The sequence below is a fragment of the Pecten maximus genome, chromosome 1, assembly GCF_902652985.1.
Source record: "Pecten maximus chromosome 1, xPecMax1.1, whole genome shotgun sequence".
NCBI classification, from domain to species: Eukaryota; Metazoa; Mollusca; class Bivalvia; order Pectinida; family Pectinidae; genus Pecten; species Pecten maximus.
Window position 1 is genome coordinate 41,157,200 of NC_047015.1, and position 22,658 is coordinate 41,179,857.

At 35.0% G+C, this 22,658-nt stretch overlaps 1 protein-coding gene across 1 annotated transcript in view; it reads right to left on the reverse strand.

The window, feature by feature from the left end:
• Nucleotides 1-22,658, reverse strand: part of LOC117333914 — a 132,688-nt gene that overhangs the window by 48,290 nt on the left and 61,740 nt on the right. Inside the window, exons 82-114 of the mRNA XM_033893334.1 lie at nt 21,671-21,805; nt 21,094-21,282; nt 20,260-20,394; nt 19,666-19,863; nt 18,844-18,963; nt 18,308-18,499; nt 17,830-17,961; nt 16,753-16,938; nt 16,061-16,207; nt 14,618-14,806; nt 13,994-14,125; nt 13,383-13,571; nt 13,087-13,218; nt 10,749-10,925; nt 10,199-10,327; nt 9,760-9,942; nt 9,132-9,254; nt 8,435-8,623; nt 8,162-8,290; nt 7,697-7,879; nt 7,215-7,337; nt 6,848-7,033; nt 4,455-4,583; nt 3,963-4,145; nt 3,232-3,360; nt 2,878-3,054; nt 2,531-2,653; nt 2,135-2,311; nt 1,750-1,893; nt 1,397-1,588; nt 1,045-1,167; nt 672-854; nt 236-361 (exon numbers count right to left, since the gene is read on the reverse strand). Of these exons, the coding sequence (XP_033749225.1) occupies nt 236-361; nt 672-854; nt 1,045-1,167; nt 1,397-1,588; nt 1,750-1,893; nt 2,135-2,311; nt 2,531-2,653; nt 2,878-3,054; nt 3,232-3,360; nt 3,963-4,145; nt 4,455-4,583; nt 6,848-7,033; nt 7,215-7,337; nt 7,697-7,879; nt 8,162-8,290; nt 8,435-8,623; nt 9,132-9,254; nt 9,760-9,942; nt 10,199-10,327; nt 10,749-10,925; nt 13,087-13,218; nt 13,383-13,571; nt 13,994-14,125; nt 14,618-14,806; nt 16,061-16,207; nt 16,753-16,938; nt 17,830-17,961; nt 18,308-18,499; nt 18,844-18,963; nt 19,666-19,863; nt 20,260-20,394; nt 21,094-21,282; nt 21,671-21,805 (5,184 nt within the window). The remainder of the gene's footprint in view (nt 1-235; nt 362-671; nt 855-1,044; nt 1,168-1,396; nt 1,589-1,749; nt 1,894-2,134; nt 2,312-2,530; nt 2,654-2,877; nt 3,055-3,231; nt 3,361-3,962; nt 4,146-4,454; nt 4,584-6,847; nt 7,034-7,214; nt 7,338-7,696; nt 7,880-8,161; nt 8,291-8,434; nt 8,624-9,131; nt 9,255-9,759; nt 9,943-10,198; nt 10,328-10,748; nt 10,926-13,086; nt 13,219-13,382; nt 13,572-13,993; nt 14,126-14,617; nt 14,807-16,060; nt 16,208-16,752; nt 16,939-17,829; nt 17,962-18,307; nt 18,500-18,843; nt 18,964-19,665; nt 19,864-20,259; nt 20,395-21,093; nt 21,283-21,670; nt 21,806-22,658) is intronic.

Consider the following 22,658-nt stretch of genomic DNA (forward strand, 5'->3'; position numbering starts at 1 on the left):
AGCTATTTATAAATAGTACAAAGGCTGTATTTAGTACAAAAAGCAATCATGATTTATCACAATGCTTACTGTGAGAAAAGCACAAAATCAAGATTACTGCTAAAACATGTACAGTATAGGGATGTCAGTCTGTACCAACAGAGTTTAATGATCAAAATGTATGTTACACATTATATCTAATTATGGTAATACATGTACAGTCAATTCATAAAAAAAATAAACAACAACAGTTCACCTGGAAAGAGAGTCTGCGATTTGGGTCGTTCATCAGGGAGGATTTGATGGTCAGCACACCTGTGGACGGAGCCAGGTAGAAATAGGGGTCAGCTTGAGAGGGCAAGGCTGTGTAGGTCATTGTGTCCTGTTTAAACAGAGAGATAAATCACTGCATCAGCTGTTGGTAGGTAATAAAACAATACTTAATTAATCTAAACTTTATATATATTACTACGCGACACAGAATATAAACACTAATCTAAACTTTATATATGTTACTACACAACACAGAATATAAACACTAATCTAAACTTTATATATGTTACTACACGACACAGAATATAAACACTAATCTAAACTTTACAAACATGAGTATCAAAGACAACCTTGCACTATTTCTATATATTTTAGTATATTTGTATTAGCTTTGGTAGACATAAAATAATAAAACTTACGCCATCGTTATCAGAAGCCATCACTTGTAAAATAGATACTCCTATCGCAATGGTTTCGTTGACTGTGACAGAATAGGATGTCTGATTAAACTGGGGAGCAAAGCGATTACGTATCACACCAATGGTAACTGTGGCTGTGGCTCGGTCTTCTGGGTACTGGGAGTCATACGCCTCGACCACCAGCTGTAAACACACACGCAAACTTATATATACAATAAAGTGGTCAAATCAAGTTTAACAACCAAATCTTTACTGATTTATAATGAGGGTTATGAAATGAAAATATCAAAACATATTTCAAGCATTGTCAGAATTAAATGAATTAAAATGATTCTTTTCAGACTCTACTTTTAAATAACTGTGAATTCCTTACAAAGTATTCTGTGTTGATTTCATATTTCAGGTTGCTTTGAACGGTCACATTTCCTGTGCGGCTATCAACGTGGAAGAAGAAAGGTGCAGAGTTGTCTCCCACTACCTGATATACCATATATCCCTGCAAATATGAAGATCAAGTTTAACATGCTGGTATAAAAATGAAATATACATAAGTGTCAATCACCCCAGATTATGCAGGGTAGTGATGGAATATCATTAAAATTGCACGGGGGGGGGGGGTATTTTAAGATAAACAGTACTTAACATTTACACGAGGGGAGGGGAGGGTGTTATTTTATTTTAGGATAAATAAGGTAAAATAAATAAATTCACGATCCCAGACTTACCTGCATATCCAAGTCCCGAGCAGTTACCGTGATGACGGAGGTGGAAACAGCACTGTTCTCATCCAGGCCCTGGAGGTTGTACGGTGTGTTTTGGAATTCTGGAGAATTGCTGTTACGATTCACATTGACGTTAACCAATGCGATGCTAGATTTCTCAAATGGATACCTCTGATCACGAACTCTGACATTCATCTGAAGAGAAGACAAATTTGTCAGTAAGCTATGCACTCTTAAACAATGTACAGGAACGATGTATTAGACATTATTCTTCCACTTTTAAGATTAGAAACTAATTGAATACATTCCTCTCTGTCAGCATGCAGGTTTTCATTCTTGTGAGGTTCATAACATACCTGATACAGTGTGGGCCTATCAGAATCACTTTGAAGGAATCTGGTAACCATGAGGTAGCCGGTATCAGGATTAATGGAAAAGTAGGCCAGTGCCTTAACTGACTGCAGAGTACCCGTTGACAACAGCTCATATCGTAGTGTGTCCTGAAATTACAATAGTCATATAACTCCATAATTAGACTGCACAGTCATCTAATATCTAACGATAGTCATATAACTCCATAATTAGACTGCACAGTCATCTAATATCTAACGATAGTCATATAACTCCATAATTACACTGCACAGTCATCTAATATCTAACAATATTAACAAATAGCATAACATTTAGAAATATTACATGTTGAAGGTAGAAAGTTGCAGCACTCGACTCCAGGATACTTACGCCATCTCCATCTGAGGCTGTGATGTTCACGATGTTGGTTCCCACAGGAATGTATTCCCAAACAGTGACACTAGCACTGCTGACGACTGGCTCGTTTATATTGTGCGCCACACTTACAGTCAGAGTACCTGTAGCCGTCTTCCCTGGGCTGCCAGAATCATAGGCTGTCAGAATCACCTGAAAATTTTACTTGTCCATTAACCCTAATGTATGAAAGAATTAGTGTACGCGCATCTATCACTTTCCTCTCTTATTATCCAGAAGACAATATCAATATTAATTTTCTCCTTTGAAGGTCTTGCATTAATAATACCTTTTAAAGTTAGTCGTGTTTCAATAAAATCTCGAGGGAAGAAATAATTGAGCAGCATACTAGAGGAACCAGGATACACTTACTAGATATTGTTCCACAATGTCCATTTTAAGGTCAAGCTGGACAAAAACTTCTCCAGTTGAGTTGTTTACTCGGAAAAATTTCGGTGAGTTGTACTCTCCTACTATATTGTAAACCATTTGTCCCTGTAAACAAATCAAAACATTTAGTATGACAAGCCATTTCGATCATTTGAAGAAAAAATTGTTTACTATAGCAAAAAGAAAAGAGAAAATGATAGTTTATTTTCAATTATATACATGCAAGAATCCTAAAAAATTATATTCATGTTTTCACAAACATTCCTGTAAAAGTTCAGCTACAAATCCTAGTTTACATTTCTGTTCCTGTTTAAAGAGATTATTCAAACCTGCAAGTCTTGGTCATTGGCAGTGACAGTGAAAATCGACTGTGTCAGCGGGTTTGTCTCTTGGATGTTCCTGGTCGCAGGGAGGTTGGTAAAATTAGGCTGCTCGTCTCTATCTACCGTAATTATAACATTGGCTGTATCCTCCTTGTTTCCTACATCACGCACTGTTACAGTAAACTGAAAATAGAATCAGCATCGATTGAGATACGAACCATTTAAAAAAAAATAATAATAAAAAAAAGAAATCTGATGTAAAGTTAAATAGTTCAATGATTAAGTTTTGTCCACATATTTGAAATTTGTGAGATACATTCCATTCATTTTCAATACATACTCTTTTATTTATACACTTACTGTGAACTGATTGTAAATAGAGGAAGTCAAAATTTGTCGGAGGGAGATGAGGCCATTTTCTGGGTTGACATAGAAATAGTCCTTATCTTGTTGATCAGCTGCTGCATCCATGTAGAAAGCAAGCTTATCCTAGTAACAAAAAGTTACACAAATGTTACCATAGTAAAACAAAAAGTTACACAAATGTTAGTTACTATAGTATAAACCAATGTTACCATAGTAACAAACAGAATAAACAAATGTTACCATTGTAAGAAAAAAATATTACACAGGTGTTACCAGAGTAACAAAAACTGACACAAATGTTACGGCTAAGGATTGCATAAATGCTTCCATAGTAACAAATGGTTACACAAAAAAGTTTACACCCCAAATGTTACCATGGAAACAAAAAGTTACACATATTGCCATGGTAACAAAAAGTAACACAAATTTAAATGTTAGAACAGTTATAAGAAAATACTACACATGTCAAATTTTATTCTAGTAACAAAAATTCAATAAGGCAGACAACCTTTTTAACACAAGACTCTTAGAAGATTGCTGAAATAAATTCTAAATCACCTTATTCCTGACAATATTGTACTTTGAATTCAAAGATTCACTGTTTTAGCTAATCTCTTTGAAATTAAAAAAAAAAACTAGTTTATATCTGGGAAATTTCTAAACTAAAATTAGATCTAAAATGTAAGTCATGGTTACAAAGCAGAGAAAACAGAAAACTGTCTTACATTGTCAGCATCAGTAGCATTGAGCTGGACAACAGAAGTGCCCAGAGGGAAAGTCTCTGCAATATTCCTAGTGTACAAGTCCTGTGTGAATACTGGAGCTGCAGGATTCCTGTTGACTGGTATTCTTACAACTGTAACCACACGGTTGTTAGGGTAGAAAGTGTCAAAGGCAGCAACCCTCAGCTGTAAGGTAAACATTTGTTAGATACAATTTTCATATTGATATCACAGGATACCAGACCTTTTATTCCCTTACAAAATTAACATTAGTTTGATCATTAACATATATCTGATTTTTATAAATTTATTTGTAAACAAATACATATTTATATACACAAGTTTTACAAATTTCATATTTTGTCTCAGATTTCTATTTGACTTTGTTGACTTTGTCTTTAAGATACCAAAAGCAACTGACTTTGCAGTTTTAAGTTCTGAACATCATGGCAAATGTGTTATATTATTTCTGAAATTAGATATTAACTTGATTACCTCATAAACGCCAGTTTGCAAGCTGTCCGAGGTGACCAGTCTGCTTACAGTTACAGCACCCGAAACCAAACCAACATCAAAGAAGGAAGGTGCCGGATAAGTCCCCTCAACAACATAGTTAATTGTTTCCTGAAACAGAGTAAATGACATTATAAGTGTATCCACTGATGTTAGACTTTATCTCAAGGGAGTTAAGTGTATCCACTGATGTTAGACTTGATCTCACAGGAGTTAAGTGTATCCACTGATGTTAGACTTTATCTCAAGGGAGTTAAGTGTATACACTGATGTTAGACTTTATCTCAAGGGAGTTAAGTGTATCCACTGATGTTAGACTTTATCTCAAGGGAGTTAAGTGTAGCCACTGATGTTAGACTTTATCTCACAGGAGTTAAGTGTATACACTGATGTTAGACTTTATCTCAAGGGAGTTAAGTGTAGCCACTGATGTTAGACTTTATCTCACAGGAGTTAAGTGTATCCACTGATGTTAGACTTGATCTCACAGGAGTTAAGTGTATACACTGATGTTAGACTTTATCCCATGGGAGTTAAGTGTATACACTGATGTTTGACTTTATCTCACGGGAGTTAAGTGTATACACTGATGTTAGACTTTATCTCAAGGGAGTTAAGTGTATCCACTGATGTTAGACTTTATCTCACGGGAGTTAAGTGTATCCACTGATGTTAGACTTTATCTCACGGGAGTTAAGTGTATCCACTGATGTTAGACTTTATCTCACAGGAGTTAAGTGTATACACTGATGTTAGACTTTATCTCACAGGAGTTAAGTGTATCCACTGATGTTAGACTTTATCTCACGGGAGATAAGTGTATACACTGATGTTAGACTTTATCTCACGGGAGATAAGTGTATACACTGATGTTAGACTTTATCTCACGGGAGTTAAGTGTATCCACTGATGTTAGACTTTATCTCACGGGAGTTAAGTGTATACACTGATGTTTGACTTTATCTCACAGGAGTTAAGTGTATACACTGATGTTAGACTTTATCTCACAGGAGTTAAGTGTATACACTGATGTTAGACTTTATCTCACAGGAGTTAAGTGTATACACTGATGTTAGACTTTATCTCACGGGAGTTAAGTGTATACACTTATGTTAGACTTTATCTCACGGGAGTTAAGTGTATCCACTGATGTTAGACTTTATCACACGGGAGTTAAGTGTATCCACTGATGTTAGACTTTATCTCACGGGAGTTAAGTGTATACACTGATGTTAGACTTTATCTCACGGGAGTTAAGTGTATACACTGATGTTAGACTTTATCTCACGGGAGTTAAGTGTATACACTGATGTTAGACTTTATCTCACAGGAGTTAAGTGTATACACTGATGTTAGACTTGATCTCACAGGAGTTAAGTGTATACACTGATGTTAGACTTTATCTCACGGGAGTTAAGTGTATACACTGATGTTAGACTTTATCTCACGGGAGTTAAGTGTATACACTGATGTTTGACTTTATCTCACAGGAGTTAAGTGTATACACTGATGTTAGACTTTATCTCAAGGGAGTTAAGTGTATACACTGATGTTAGACTTGATCTCACGGGAGTTAAGTGTATCCACTGATGTTTGACTTTATCTCACGGGAGTTAAGTGTATACACTGATGTTAGACTTTATCCCATGGGAGTTAAGTGTATACACTGATGTTAGACTTTATCTCACGGGAGTTAAGTGTATCCACTGATGTTTGACTTTATCTCACGGGAGTTAAGTGTATACACTGATGTTAGACTTTATCTCACAGGAGTTAAGTGTATACACTGATGTTAGACTTTATCTCACGGGAGTTAAGTGTATACACTGATGTTAGACTTTATCTCACGGGAGTTAAGTGTATACACTTATGTTAGACTTTATCTCACGGGAGTTAAGTGTATCCACTGATGTTAGACTTTATCACACGGGAGTTAAGTGTATCCACTGATGTTAGACTTTATCTCACGGGAGTTAAGTGTATACACTGATGTTAGACTTTATCTCACGGGAGTTAAGTGTATCCACTGATGTTAGACTTGATCTCACGGGAGTTAAGTGTATCCACTGATGTTTGACTTTATCTCACAGGAGTTAAGTGTATACACTGATGTTAGACTTTATCTCAAGGGAGTTAAGTGTATACACTGATGTTTGACTTTATCTCACTGGAGTTAAGTGTATACACTGATGTTAGACTTTATCTCACGGGAGTTAAGTGTATCCACTGATGTTAGACTTTATCTCAAGGGAGTAAATGACTTTGTCACAAAATATATATTTTCATTAAGTTTTGATGTTACTATTTATCTCAAAAAAGAAAGTTTTGATGTTACTATTTATCTCAAAAAAAGAAACAAACTTGTTTATAAATACCTCTAAATCAGCATCAGTAGCCTCCACAGTGTCTATAAGTTCTCCAACTGGCACCACTTGTGCTATCTGGCGGCCGTAGTTGTTACGAGTGTATAAAGGTGGGAAATTGTCGCGGTTGATATTGATGGTCGCAGTCACACTTGTGCATTGCTGTGGTACTCGCTGGTCACATGCCCTAATGGTGATCTGTAATATTCAGACAGTAAAATGTAAGCAATGATATATACAGTACAGGTGTGAAATACACAAGGATGGAAATATGCAGGCGTGAAATGTAAAAGTACGAAAAGATACAAATGTGAACATTATTACATTATATTTGATGGATTTCAAACATTTTTTCTCCAGAATGATGATAGTACTATACCCTATCTAGCGCCTGAGTGCCTTCTGAGAGGAGCTTCTTCAGGGTGATCAGTCCAGTGACAGGGTTGATGTAGTAGTACTCCAGAGCAAGGCTGTTACCAGTTATATCAAACCGTATCTCATCCTGTAAGTACAAATCACAAAATTGTAACACTGAAGAATACTACAAATAATGTAGCTGTAATATATATCACTTGGCTTGAGAGGAATTCTGCATTCATTGCACAACATTATAATCATGGCCTATTCTTTGAATTATTAATAAAAAAAAAATGAAATAACAATAATAATTCCACTGTTTCTTTCTAAGTGATGTCATATTAAATCAGAAACAAGAACAAATGAATTGATAAAACAGTTGAAAATTTGGAATTTTGTAATACTTTCGGAAGTATAAAGGGAAATAACTCTAGCATAACTTATAACTGCACAATTAGCATATAGTACCTTATATCTAATCCAGAAATTACACGTCACACTTACCCCATCAGCATCAGTTGCGTTAATGTCTACGATTAGCGAGCCAAGTGGTATGTGGTCGTAGACTGTCCGGTCATACGGAGTGTTTATAAATACTGGGGCATTCCCGTTGCGGCTCACAAATACAGGTACAGTGGCTGTAGCTTGGTTTTCAGGGTAGACACTGTCATACGCGATCACGTGCAGCTGTAAAAATAGTTTATGGTAGCGTCATATTAAATTCAAATGGCATTTAAATCAAATTCATCATGAGTGATCACAAGTTACAGCCAAATTAATGTGGACTTACTGTTATAGACACATTCAGACATATCTGAACAATGGTCATGTGACCTTCATTTATTTGGGCATGTACTATGATTTATCCTTAGGTAAGTTTCATTCCCCTGGGGAAAAATTATGATACATTTTCCCTTCTGACTAGATGACAGATAAGCATACTTTTGAGACTACACTCAATGGACTTACCTGATAATTCTGTTGTACATCTCGTAACAAAAGGTTCTGGTTCTGGACAGACAGATAAGCGGTTGTTTTGTTGATAGAAAAGAAGGTAGCTGCAATACTGTCATGGATCACATCATACATGATTTGTCCCTGTAGACAAAAAAAACAGTTATATCAGCTGTGAAGTGTGAAAACAGCAGCTATAGGCAGAGCAATAACATAATCAAAAACTAAAATGTCACAATTAAAAAAAAAAGAAGAATTTTAACTAAAAATAATGAAATAAAATTTTACCCTCCTGTCAGAATCAGTGGCCAAAATATTCGTGTAGAATACAGTGTTATCCACAGTGTTTTCGTTGGTGATGGCACTATAGGGCGTGTTTTGGAATTCTGGCGCGAAATTGTCCCGTAATACGATGACATGGACACGAGCCTGGCTCGTCCTGGCAGGATTACCTTGGTCAGATGCTTGTACATTGAACTGTCAATAGTAGAAAAGTTAACATTACCATAAAACACAAATAAATGCTTGTTACAAATAAATGCTTGTTACAAATAAATGTGTGTTATGAGCCTTTTTTAAAATTCAGTGGCAGAAAAATCCTTCTGGGGTATACAAATGTGTTTTTTTAAAATTACATAATAAATTTTATTTACATAACAGTGTTGCTTCTTCAACTTCTTAAGAAGAAAGCGTTTCAACTTTGATAGCATTCATAGCTAACAGGTTATCAATCTCAACCCAACGGGTTTCTTAAACTAAGCAATTAGGAAATGAATCGAACTTGCTGTTAATTGTTAAATATTAATGGAGTGTCAGGGTTGGGGGCCCCTAGGTGGTGTCCTCACCGATTATTATCAAAGACTAAAGCAGTGTTCATACACAAAATGTAAAGCAATAAATGTGTACCAAGTATATTAGAACTGATAGCTTTAGATAAAGTGTTAGACGAGGATAGAAGTCTTATATGAGTAAGTTGAATACTTACAGAGTAGTTGGCAACATTGGTCGAGGTAAGGAGACCTTGTAGAGTAATGACGCCAGAGTCAGCATTTATAAAGAAGAAGGTTGTGTACGGGGTACCATCTACAATGCTGAACTTTATCTGGTCCTAAAAAAGAAAACAACATTTTTAGTTTTTTAAAAACACAAAAGATTGAAAAAAAGCAATTTGGATTGAGCTGTATTTAGCTAGTCAGGGAATGGTTTCTGTAACTTCTAGACTAACATCTGGACTAGACAAAATTTCTTGTAACATATCCCCACAAAAAACAGGCTAGGGTAATTTATACCACCAGAAACAGATTAGATTATCATACTTCCCTAGAGACAAAATGGGGTTATTAACAGAACAGGGTTATCATACTTCCCTGGGGACAGAACAGGGTTATCATACTTCCCTGGGGACAGAACTGGGTTGTCATACTTCACTGGTGACAGAACTGGGTTATCATACTCCCCTGGGGACAGAACAGGGTTATCATACTCCCCTGGGGACAGAACAGGGTTATCATACTCCCCTGGGGACAGAACAGGGTTATCATACTCCCCTGGGGACAGAACTGGGTTATCATACATCCTGGGGACAGAACAGAGTTATAACTCAATGTACTTACATTATCTGCATCATTTGCAGTGACTTGCAAAACAGTTGTTCCAAGGTCACGTTTTTCCTCAATGGGGGTTTGATAAAAGGTTGGGTTGAACACAGGTGGAAACTCGTTCCTCGTTACGAAGACATTGACAGTGGTAAAAGCTGTCTGGGTGGTCACATCAAAAGACACAGCCTTCACAAGCAACTGAAGTGGAACAAATTATTATTATATAACTACATACCGAATCACAGTTCTATATCTGTGCCCATTAAAGAGTAATTGAGCACAAATGAAATTATGATGGAATGACAGAATGATGGAGAAGGTTAACAAATTAGTTAAAATGGTGAGAACATATACAATATAATAGCAAATGGTTCCACATATGTGGTATAAGCACACTATTACATAATTGCTGTGCTTTTCTGACCTATGTAATTAATCATGAGGCCTGACTTACAATGTAATGGGTGAGTTGGGAGCTGTCAGTCTTCAGATCTTGTTGTACCAGGATGTCACCGCTGTTCTTATTCAAGGAGAAATAAGTAGGCCCCGGATCTCTCCCGGTCAGGGTGTACTCGATGCTTACCTACAAATTGTTACATGTCAAAGTTGTTAAAGTGACAAGCTAAACATTTAAAAAGAACAATCCACTTCTGTTACTTTTGTTTTCACAATCAAATTAAAATTACAGAAAGTTACATATTTTACTTAATATAAACAATATAAATACTTGACAAATATGTTGATAAAAAAAAATACAAACATTGATAACCCACACTGACATTCAATGAAAACACATTTAAAGGATTATCAGAAACCTTGTAATTAGTGTCAGTCTATCAGAAACCTTGTAATTAGTGTCAGTCTATCAGAAACCTTGTTAGTGTCAGTCTATCAGAAACCTTATCAGTATCAGCCTATCAGAAACCTTAAAATGTGATCTGATAACCTTTCAGATTATTAAAAAAGTTTAAAATCATATTTCTAAAATCAAAACTTAAACTTACCCCTGGTGAAGCAACTACACGGGTCACAAAGTCGTTGATTGGTGAATTTTCGCTTTTAGTCACATTGTACACGGGAAGTGCGAAGGACAGAACGCCCGAGCTTCGCAGGACATTGACAGTTAATGTGGCAGTCGCCTGTTTAATGGGCACACCTTGATCCATAGCGACAATAGTCAGCTAAAACAACAGAATAATATGGCTTTCAGTCTATAATACTTATAAAATTCCTCCAATCTATAATACATCTATAATTCCTCCAGTCTATAATACATCTATAATTCCTCCAATCTATAATACATCTATAATTCCTCCAGTCTATAATACATCTATAATTCCTTCAGTCTATAATACATCTATAATTCCTCCAATCTATAATACATCTATAATTCCTTCAGTCTATAATACATCTATAATTCCTCCAATCTATCATACATCTATAATTCCTCCAGTCTATAATACATCTATAATTCCTCCAGTCTATAATACATCTATAATTCCTCACGTCTATAATACATCTATAATTCCTCCAATCTATCATACATCTATAATTCCTCCAGTCTATAATACTTATATAATTCCTCCAGTCTATAATACATCTATAATTCCTCCAGTCTATAATACATCTATAATTCCTCCAGTCTATAATACTTATATAATTCCTCCAATCTATCATACATCTATAATTCCTCCAGTCTATGATACATCTATAATTCCTCCAGTCTATAATACATCTATAATTCCTCCAGTCTATAATACTTATAAAATTCCTCCAATCTATAATACTTCTATAATTCCTCCAGTCTATAATACATCTATAATTCCTCCAATCTTTAATACATCTATAATTCCTCCAGTCTATGATACATCTATAATTCCTCCAGTCTATAATACATCTATAATTCCTCCAATCTATAATACATCTATAATTCCTCCAGTCTATAATACATCTATAATTCCTTCAGTCTATAATACATCTATAATTCCTCCAGTCTATAACACATCTATAATTCCTCCAATCTATAATACATCTATAATTCCTCCAGTCTATAATACTTATATAATTCCTCCAGTCTATAATACATCTATAATTCCTCCAGTCTATAATACATCTATAATTCCTCCAGTCTATAATACTTATATAATTCCTCCAGTCTATAACACATCTATAATTCCTCCAATCTATAATACATCTATAATTCCTCCAGTCTATAATACTTATATAATTCCTCCAGTCTATAATACATCTATAATTCCTCCAGTCTATAATACATCTATAATTCCTCCAGTCTATAATACTTATATAATTCCTCCAGTCTATAACACATCTATAATTCCTCCAATCTATAATACATCTATAATTCCTCCAGTCTATAATACTTATATAATTCCTCCAGTCTATAATACATCTATAATTCCTCCAGTCTATAATACATCTATAATTCCTCCAATCTTTAATACATCTATAATTCCTCCAGTCTATGATACATCTATAATTCCTCCAGTCTATAATACATCTATAATTCCTCCAATCTATAATACATCTATAATTCCTCCAGTCTATAATACATCTATAATTCCTTCAGTCTATAATACATCTATAATTCCTCCAGTCTATAACACATCTATAATTCCTCCAATCTATAATACATCTATAATTCCTCCAGTCTATAATACTTATATAATTCCTCCAGTCTATAATACATCTATAATTCCTCCAGTCTATAATACATCTATAATTCCTCCAGTCTATAATACTTATATAATTCCTCCAATCTATAATACATCTATAATTCCTCCAGTCTATAATACATCTATAATTCCTCCAGTCTATGATACATCTATAATTCCTCCAGTCTATGATACATCTATAATTCCTCCAGTCTATAATACATCTATAATTCCTCCAGTCTATGATACATCTATAATTCCTCCAGTCTATAATACATCTATAATTCCTCCAGTCTATAATACATCTATAATTCCTCCAGTATATAATTCCTCCAATCTATAATACATCTATAATTCCTCCAGTCTATAATACATCTATAATTCCTCCAATCTATGATACTTCTATAATTCCTCTAGTCTATAATCATAGTATAAAGTTTCAACAAAATGCAATGAGATTTAAACAAATCAAAAATATCAGGATTATTCCAGAATTACCTATGTGGGAGGAGTGGAAGACACTTGTTTTAAAATTTGATAGGTGGTGGGGTAAAGCCCCATTTTACTATTATTCTTTAATCTAAATATGTCTGAATATTTCATGGGTGGAGGGGTCTCTGAAAAATGCCTCTCATCCCTTCCATTGGGATTTTTTTGGTACAGCACTTACCACGAAGAGATTAACTCCGCTTGCTACACTCTGGGTGAGATATACCACTCCAGTACTCGGATCGATAAAGAAAAAGTTCTCCCCATTGTTGGTTCCGGCAACAATTTCATAACGCAACAGGTTGTTGGGTGCCTGTAAAACAGTACTAATCCATTAACAATCTGTAGAAATATAAGTCTCTGAAATTCAAATTATAGAAATAAAAAAAATCAGTTATTTATCTAGAAAAATGTAAATCTAAATTTTATGAAATATTTCAACCTTTTTATAGATATTTGCATTATTTTAAAACTTACAAAAACATCAGCATCAGTTGCATTGATGTCTGCCACAAAACTGCCGACAGGAAGCCCCTCTGCGATGTCCACAGCTAACGAGGTAGAATGAAGGAAGGTTGGATCTCTCTCGTTTCTCTTCACGCTGACGCTAATGGCTGTGGTATCCTCCAATGGCGGAATTCCATTATCTTTCACATTGACCCTCACCTTCAAACGCAAATATGCTCATTTGATAACAAAATCTCCTTGTATTTTGGTGAGGTGCTTAAACAACAGAGAATACCAACATAACACGAAACCATAATTCTTACTCAAATTAGATACACAAAGTCCTAACAAGGATGTTTTGCACTGAATTTCTATGAAACTGTAGAGGGCCCCTAAAATTCATAGGGGGCAAGACCTTCAACAGATAAGGGCCGCCATATTGCCCCCTCTATAGTCTCATAGCTTTTTACCAATCAAAAGCAACAATTTTGTCCAAGGTGCAATAAAATGCATCTTTTTCACATAGGTCTGATATTAGAAAATAATTGTTTGTTTACAAACAGTCAACGACCTTGACCTACGTAGAAGGTGAGAGTGGTTGTTGAAATGAGGCTATAAGGGTAACTATAAGGTAGACTTACCTTGAAGGTGCCAGCAGTGCTCCAGGTGAGATTACGGATAACCCTAACGATGCCATTACTGGGGTCAACAGAGAAGTAAAGGAGTGCAGAATCATCTCCAATCAGCGTGAAGTTGAGACGGTTGAACGGATCCTGTACCAGATATAAATGTTCTTTAAAACAAATTTCACATCAATCCTAAACACACACTTATAATATTATTTATATACATCCTGAGTGCTTTCACAGCTTTTCAAATGATGCTCTTCAGGGGAACTATATCAGGGGGAATAACTACTTTATTTAATCAAAGGGATCATAAACACAAACAGAATATTACCTACTAAGTCTATGTTTGATGTTCTTTGAATGAATTTGATCGTTTGTAATTTACTTGTGTCTTGATAAAGGAGGGGATTGCCTCGAAAATTTGACAGTTTACTTGTCTTTACTGTTGCTATTACTTTCATTGACCATATATATACATATAATAATTATATACATGTATATTATATAAAAAAAATTATAACACAATATCAGTCTATAATATCCTGGTTCCTTGTAACAAAGACAAATAATTCATTTTAAAACAAAATAATCACTGACCAATATATTACTACAATGGATATCAACGTTCATACTTACATCAACGTCCAAGTTCTGTACAGTCGGTGTGTAGACCAGAGTGTTTAGGGGATCAAACTGGCCAAGAGATGCCACATAAGGTTCTTGTGTAAATAATGGCTGGGTGTTCCTCACGACTGTAATCTGTACTGTTGCAGGGTTCAGTGCTGTTAGTGACGTACTTCCCATATCCCGTGCACTCACTTGGAACTAGAATAATATAGAAAAAATCTTACTGTTAAAGTTTGAAACAGAGAAACAGCTGTCCTATCTATATGATCCATACACAGGAAAATACAGTTCCTCTGACATTTTCCATTATCGTCCACCACCGTGTCCATCCATATCAGAACCCTAGCCACAATGACACACCCCTCCATCATAGCCCTTCCCACAACGATATACCCCTTCATCATAGGCCTAGCCACAACGATATACCCCTTCATCATAGGCCCAGCTACAACGAAATACCCCTTCATCATAGGCCCAGCCACAACGAAATACCCCTTCATCATAGGCCAAGCCACAACGATATACCCCTTCATCATAGGCCCAGCTACAACGATATACCCCTTCATCATAGGCCCAGCTACAACGATATACCCCTTCATCATAGGCCCAGCTACAACGATATACCCCTTCATCATAGGCCCAGCTACAACGATATACCCCTTCATCATAGGCCCAGCCACAACGATATACCCCTTCATCATAGGCCCAGCCACAACGATATACCCCTTCATCATAGGCCCAGCCACAACGAAATACCCCTTCATCATAGGCCCAGCTACAACGATATACCCCTTCATCATAGGCCCAGCCACAACGATATACCCCTTCATCATAGGCCCAGCCACAACGATATACCCCTTCATCATAGGCCAAGCCACAACGATATACCCCTTCATCATAGGCCCAGCTACAACGAAATACCCCTTCATCATAGGCCCAGCTACAACGATATACCCCTTCATCATAGGCCCAGCCACAACGATATACCCCTTCATCAATTTCCTTCCCATCCACAATGATACTCCATCATAACCCCACACACAATGACACACCCCTTCATTATAACCCCACACACAATGACACACCCCTTTATTATAAGCCCACACACAATGACACACCCCTTTATTATAAGCCCACACACAATGACACACCCCTTTATTATAACCCCACACACAATGACACACCCCTTTATTATAACCCCACACACAATGACACACCCCTTTATTATAACCCCACACACAATGACACACCCCTTTATTATAACCCCACACACAATGACACACCCCTTCATTATAACCCCACACACAATGACACACCCCTTTATTATAACCCCACACACAATGACACACCCCTTTATTATAACCCCACACACAAAGACACCTCTTCATCATTTCCTTTTAGCCTCACTCTGAGAATATCCCACCATTGCGTAGCCACATTGCCCAGACTTACATTGACAATAAACCTAGTGGCTATGTTCGGGTAGTCTAGGAGCATTTTCTTCAGCATTATTCCGCCAGTTACAGGATCTACACTGAAGTAGTTGTCAATATTTGTGTTGGTTGTGATCAGGAAAAAGCGCACATCTCCATTGGGGCTCTATAAAAAAGAATAAATAACTGTCAACAAACGGCCTACCTACGGGCTGAAACAACTTTTCCATACATTTCAAGCTACCAAACATAGTAATCAATTGTTTACTTAGCTGTAAGAATAGCATGACGATAACAATTAGTATCATTACAGCTTGATTTCTTCATTCTTTGCTTATAAAAAAAACTAAGGTAAACTTACTGTCCAGTTGTTTCATTTCTCAAGGTTAATTTTCATGAATGTCCCAGTCAGGGTTACTTCATGGGCATTAAATTTTGCTTTGTAACATTCTACAGTAAAAGTGTGTATATGTATACAATATATATTTAAACTTCAAGGTATGAATTTTTCCCTGGGTAATTATTTTTGTGCAATACATGTAATTACCTTGAATATAGCGAAAAAAAACCTCAAACATTAAGCTTTCACATTATCCATGTTATAATTATGATTCTTGATGATATTTATTTTGTTGTGGATGATATTTTCTTTTTTAACTGTACCTCGTAAATATCTATTCTGAAAGGTATTTTACTATAATTAATACTTACAATATTGTCAGCATCTGTAGCAACTACTGTAGAAAAGGCTTCCCCAACATTTTGGATTTCAAGTATTTCTCTTTGGATAAATGTGTTGGATATGATTGGCCTGTTCAAGTTTCTGTTCACAACAATGGTCAGGACCTGGTCGGCAAACTTGCGTGGAGTGCCTCCGTCCAAAACGCGTACGCGCAACTATTAGAGGGAAAAAACAAGTAATGTTTACAAGTTCCTTCAGTGAAAAAATAATACCATATAGGCCGAACAAAACATAATTTGATCATCAATGTATTTACTAGTGATTTAACAGTGATATGTTTTCTGTTCAGTTCATATAAACGTAACATTTCATTCTTTCCCTACTATAGACTAAATTTTGACTCAAACAGTAAGTCTACAGCAACCAAATTAATCATGTGATGTTGTTGTTGCGTCATTTTCTTATATTTACATTCCTAATGTGGTTAGCTGATATGAACATACCAAGTGAAAACAACAAACATATGACCATGAATACACTATGAAAACCGTATGAAAACATTGTCTCTCGTGCAAATCACCTGATTAATCGGGTCATATTAATACGCCATCGACAGTAAGACAGGAAGAGTAGCTTCCCTTGGATCGATAACGTTGGTACGAGATAAGTGTTAAAAATATTGAATGATTGTATTTAATATTATTTTTACTTTAATACTTCTTTCTTTTTGTTTTATACAAAATTAAACAAAAAAGACCGGAAAATGCAGAACGACATTAAAACAATGGCGTGGTGCATAGGCGGGATCTCCCGGCTGTTCTAATTATTTGGCGTTTCGTCGTATACATGACAAATTTTTCTTTTTAATGAAATTTCTTGTTTTCTCGATATAAATTTTTTAAATCAAGGTTATGTAAATATATTAATTGAATAGATTTTTAAAAAATCTATTCAATCCATATGTGACATCACGACAATGTTATTGCATGTGTTTTATGATATTCATGACTGTCGTCACAAAAGTGTTCTTTCACATTTCTTATGACTTTTATTTAGTATGACTATGATGTTTGAAACAAATCTAAGAAAACATAACAACAAGTTACCATGTAAACGTTGGTGGTGTCCGTGTCAATGGCATTTGATAATACCACTGCTCCATTTTGGGGTGAAACAGAGAAGTAGGAGGAGGCAGCACTGTCACCAATGACGACGTATTCTATCTGGTTAAATGGTGACTGGAATGATAATACACACGTATTAACATCAGATATTTCACATATCATGAGAGTGGAACCGGATTTAACTAGTAAACACCATGCAACAAAGTTGACAAACAAAGAAAGTGAAGATTTGAAACCTTGATCTTGATAGCCAACATACAAATCTGTCAAAGGAGATTCATAATCTAGGTTGAAATGTATAAATGAATCAATTATCCTGACCAAAGATTTTAAAATGATAAATAAATTTTCAGAAATCTTTCGCAAAAAAATTCATGCATTCTTCATTAAATGATCAAATCTTGCCCAAACATTAAAAACAAACAGAGTTTTAGTAATCTATTGTCCCTGTAATACTTACGAATGTGTCATTGTCACGGGCTCCGATGGTGTACACAGTTGAGCCGACAGTCACATTCTGGTTGAGACTGATTGCATTAGGAAGGTCAGTAAACTCTGGAGTAAACTTGTTGCGGCGTACATTTACAACTAAGGTACCTTCAACACTTGATCGACTTGTTGGTGTACCATTGTCCCTAGCAAGCATCCTAATCTGTAATTCATTAAACACAGTAATTTATTACACACATAAAAACAGCACTAATATTTGATTGAATATTTGAATTTCAAACATGACTGAGTATTTGAATTTGACATGACTGAATATTTGAATTTGACATGACTGAATATTTGAAATTGACAAGACTGTATATTTGAATTTTACATGATTAAAAATTGGAATTTTACATGATTGAAATTTTGATTGAATATTTGAATTTCACACAATTGAATATTTGCTTTTGACACGTGATTGAATATTTGATTGAATATCTGAATTTCACACATTAATGAACATTAAGTAAATAAGAAAGGAGATTCTGAAATATATGTCCTTACAGTATACTGTTCCACACTGCCTAGGATGAGACTTGAGCGCAGGAAAACCTGTCCATTTGCAGCCACCCTGAATATGTCCGTGCTAGTAATAAACTCATAGGAGATCACATTATGAGGGGACTGAAAAGACAAACATATCTAACTGTTAGTATTTTGCAGTTTTATGAACACATTTAAGAAGAAAGGGGTGATTCTACACAGTTGCTCAATTTCGTTTTTTACATTTTGCTGGATAAAAAAAAGCTTCAAATGAATTGCAATTCTAAAATTGAAAAGCTTCAAAAGTTATTCTGGAAGGCAAAAATAGAACATGTTTTTCAAAGATTGTATATTCTGTACAGAAAATACACAAAGAATAGTAGGATAGTGTCAAAGTAATGAGAAAGCTGTTCTAAAACTCTGCAAGCTTTGTTGACTATTTACACCCGAATAGTAACAATACAAGATTGTTTTTCTAGGAATTACGTATTCACACTAGAATATATAGCTATGAGACAAGACTTTTAAATAGTTTTAGTTCAAGATTATGAGGAAGGGTAAAATCTAACACCAAGAAAAATTATACAACACAATATTCAGCAAAGATTTTGAATATCTTAATATTATTTTGCAGGAAAAATGAGTAGTTCCTTTTAAAAAAAATCCAAAAAACAAAAACAGAAGAAAAGTCTGCAAAATGAAGTAAAGCAATTATTGAACATCTTTACAGCTTTCTTTCATTATGAATTTTCATAAATCGTCCTGTACAGCTAGGACAAATAAAGACCATCTTGTCCTGTTACAGTGTCCTAGTGACCATGACAACCCTGACATCACACTCACCTTCTCATCACTATCAGTGGCAGACACTGTAAAGAAAGGTTGAGATACAGGCTGGGTCTCTAAGATGTTATATTCGTAGTAGTTGAGACTTTGTGTGTTCTCCCAGACAGGAGAGTTCAAGTTCCTGTTCACGTTGACAACAAATACATCCATAGTTTCACAAGGTGGGGTGCCTCCATCTGTAGCCTGCACTCTCAGCTGAATAAACGTTCACAATGGATTAGAAACTAATACTTTCTGTACATAAAAATTTATCCATTTTCTCCCCAGATTTTTAACTGTATCCATTTATTTGTAATTCACATGTACTCGATATAGTTGCTATCTAATGAACAACTATATTTTTTCACATAAAACAATAAAATATTTGTAAAAAATATCAATTATAATAATTGGATTTTTTTTTCCCCAAGTGTAATTTCAAGTCGGAATATAGTTAGGTCTTCTGTATAATCCTCTTTGAAAATTGGAATTGGAAACTGAAAGAAATTTTTGAAAGGATAAAAACAAAAACATAGTTCTTTTTAAAATCAAACAGAGCACATGTTTTGGTAATTAATGGAATATTGGATTTTTAACCTTAACATTACGTACCTGATATACGATTCCATTATCGTTGAATAAGTTGGTATTAGTCGTGACCATTCCTGTGGCTGGGTTGATGAAAAAGAAAGAAGTTGCTGGGGCATCACCAATTAGTGAGTAGGTGATCTGGCTGAACACCGTCGTCTGTGAAACAGAAATATCAACAACATTAACTTAGGCGAAAAATATTAAGGTATCAAATGTGAACATTGTCTAGTTAATATGTGTACAAATGTGAACATTGTCTAGTTAATATGTGTACAAATGTGAACATTGTCTAGTTAATATGTGTACAAATGTAAACATTGTCTAGTTAATATGTGTACAAATGTGAACATTGTCTAGTTAATGTGTACAAATGTGAACATTGTCTAGTTAATATGTGTACAAATGTGAACATTGTCTAGTTAATGTGTACAAATGTGAACATTGTCTAGTTAATGTGTACAAATGTGAACATTGTCTAGTTAATATGTGTACAAATGTGAACATTGTCTAGTTAATGTGTACAAATGTGAACATTGTCTAGTTAATGTGTACAAATGTGAACATTGTCTAGTTAATATGTGTACAAATGTGAACATTGTCTAGTTAATGTGTACAAATGTGAACATTGTCTAGTTAATATGTGTACAAATGTGAACATTGTCTAGTTAATATGTGTACTAATGTAAACATTGTCTAGTTAATATGTGTACAAATGTGAACATCGTCTAGTTAATATGTGTACAAATGTAAACATTGTTTAGTTAATATGTGTACAAATGTGAACATTGTCCAGTTATGTGTGTAAAATAAATTACTTGTGTAATTATGTGTAAAATACACGTGTTAAGTACTCACAGAGTCATCTGCATCTGTTGCATTTACATCCAGAATGGTTTGGGGGGACAGACTTTGAGAAATGTCCACAGATTTCAGAATATTCTGGAAAACTGGACAAACTCTATTCCTGATTACATTTATTCGAACACTTGCTGTGTTGATACTGTTAAGTACCGGTACTCCCTGGTCCTGGGCACTGACAGAAAGCTAGAACAAAAAAGTCAATTGAAATTTATTACAAAGCCAAAGTAGAATGATTATGGATTGATTATTTGTATTTAGACATAGATATAGCTCTGTGCTGAGTTAGAGGCGACCTAATATCTATAATCTAACTTAAAAGTGAATTCCGATATAAAATTTCGATCATAATATTTAATTATTACTGTAATATCCTAATGAAAGACACCAGATCTACTGATGCTTCCTGTTTGACAATCCTGGAGTCCTCCGATCAATTAGATGTTTTACTAGATTAGCCCATACTCGTGAGATTTTTCCACATATATAATTTCATATACATTTTGTTTGTTATTTTCAACTTCAATACAATAAAACAAAACAAAAAACATAAAAAAAAACTGAGAAAGCATACAATGTATAAGCCAGTGTCAGCTGTGTCGTCAATCAGTGATCTCTGGATGGTGATCTGACCTAGAGAGTTGATCTTGAAGTACTGCTGACCTAGACCGCCCGAGGTGATCGAGTATGTAATCTGGTTATGTGGTGTCTGTAATGAAATAACATCATTACTTATCATAACATTATAATTATCGTTTCCACCCCCCCATAGAAAGTGATATCAATAATAACTATAACAATCATTTCCCCCCACAGAGATTAACACTGATACTCATCATAATGTTATAATAATCATTCTGCCCCATCAAGAGTAACATCATTAATTCCTCACAACAATAACTATCTCCAAGACAAAATGAAAAGTTGGAAACACAATTATAAATCTACCCCAGAAACAATTGCTAGTTTACCTTGGAAGAATTATAAATCTACTCAAGAAACAATTGCTGGTTTACCTTGGAACAATTATAAATCTACCCCAGAAACAATTGCTGGTTTACCTTGGAACAATTATAAATCTACCCCAGAAACAATTGCTAGTTTACCTTGGAACAATTATAAATCTACCCAAGAAACAATTGCTGGTTTACCTTGGAACAATTATAAATCTACCCAAGAAACAATTGCTGGTTTACCTTGGAACAATTATAAATCTACCCAAGAAACAATTGCTGGTTTACCTTGGAACAATTATAAATCTACCCAAGAAACAATTGCTGGTTTACCTTGGAACAATTATAAATCTACCCCAGAAACAATTGCTAGTTTACCTTGGAACAATTATAAATCTACTCAAGAAACAATTGCTGGTTTACCTTGAAACAATTATAAATCTACCCCAGAAACAATTGCTGGTTTACCTTGAAACAATTATAAATCTACCCCAGAAACAATTGCTGGTTTACCTTGGAACAATTATAAATCTACTCCAGAAACAATTGCTGGTTTACCTTGAAACAATTATAAATCTACCCCAGAAACAATTGCTGGTTTACCTTGGA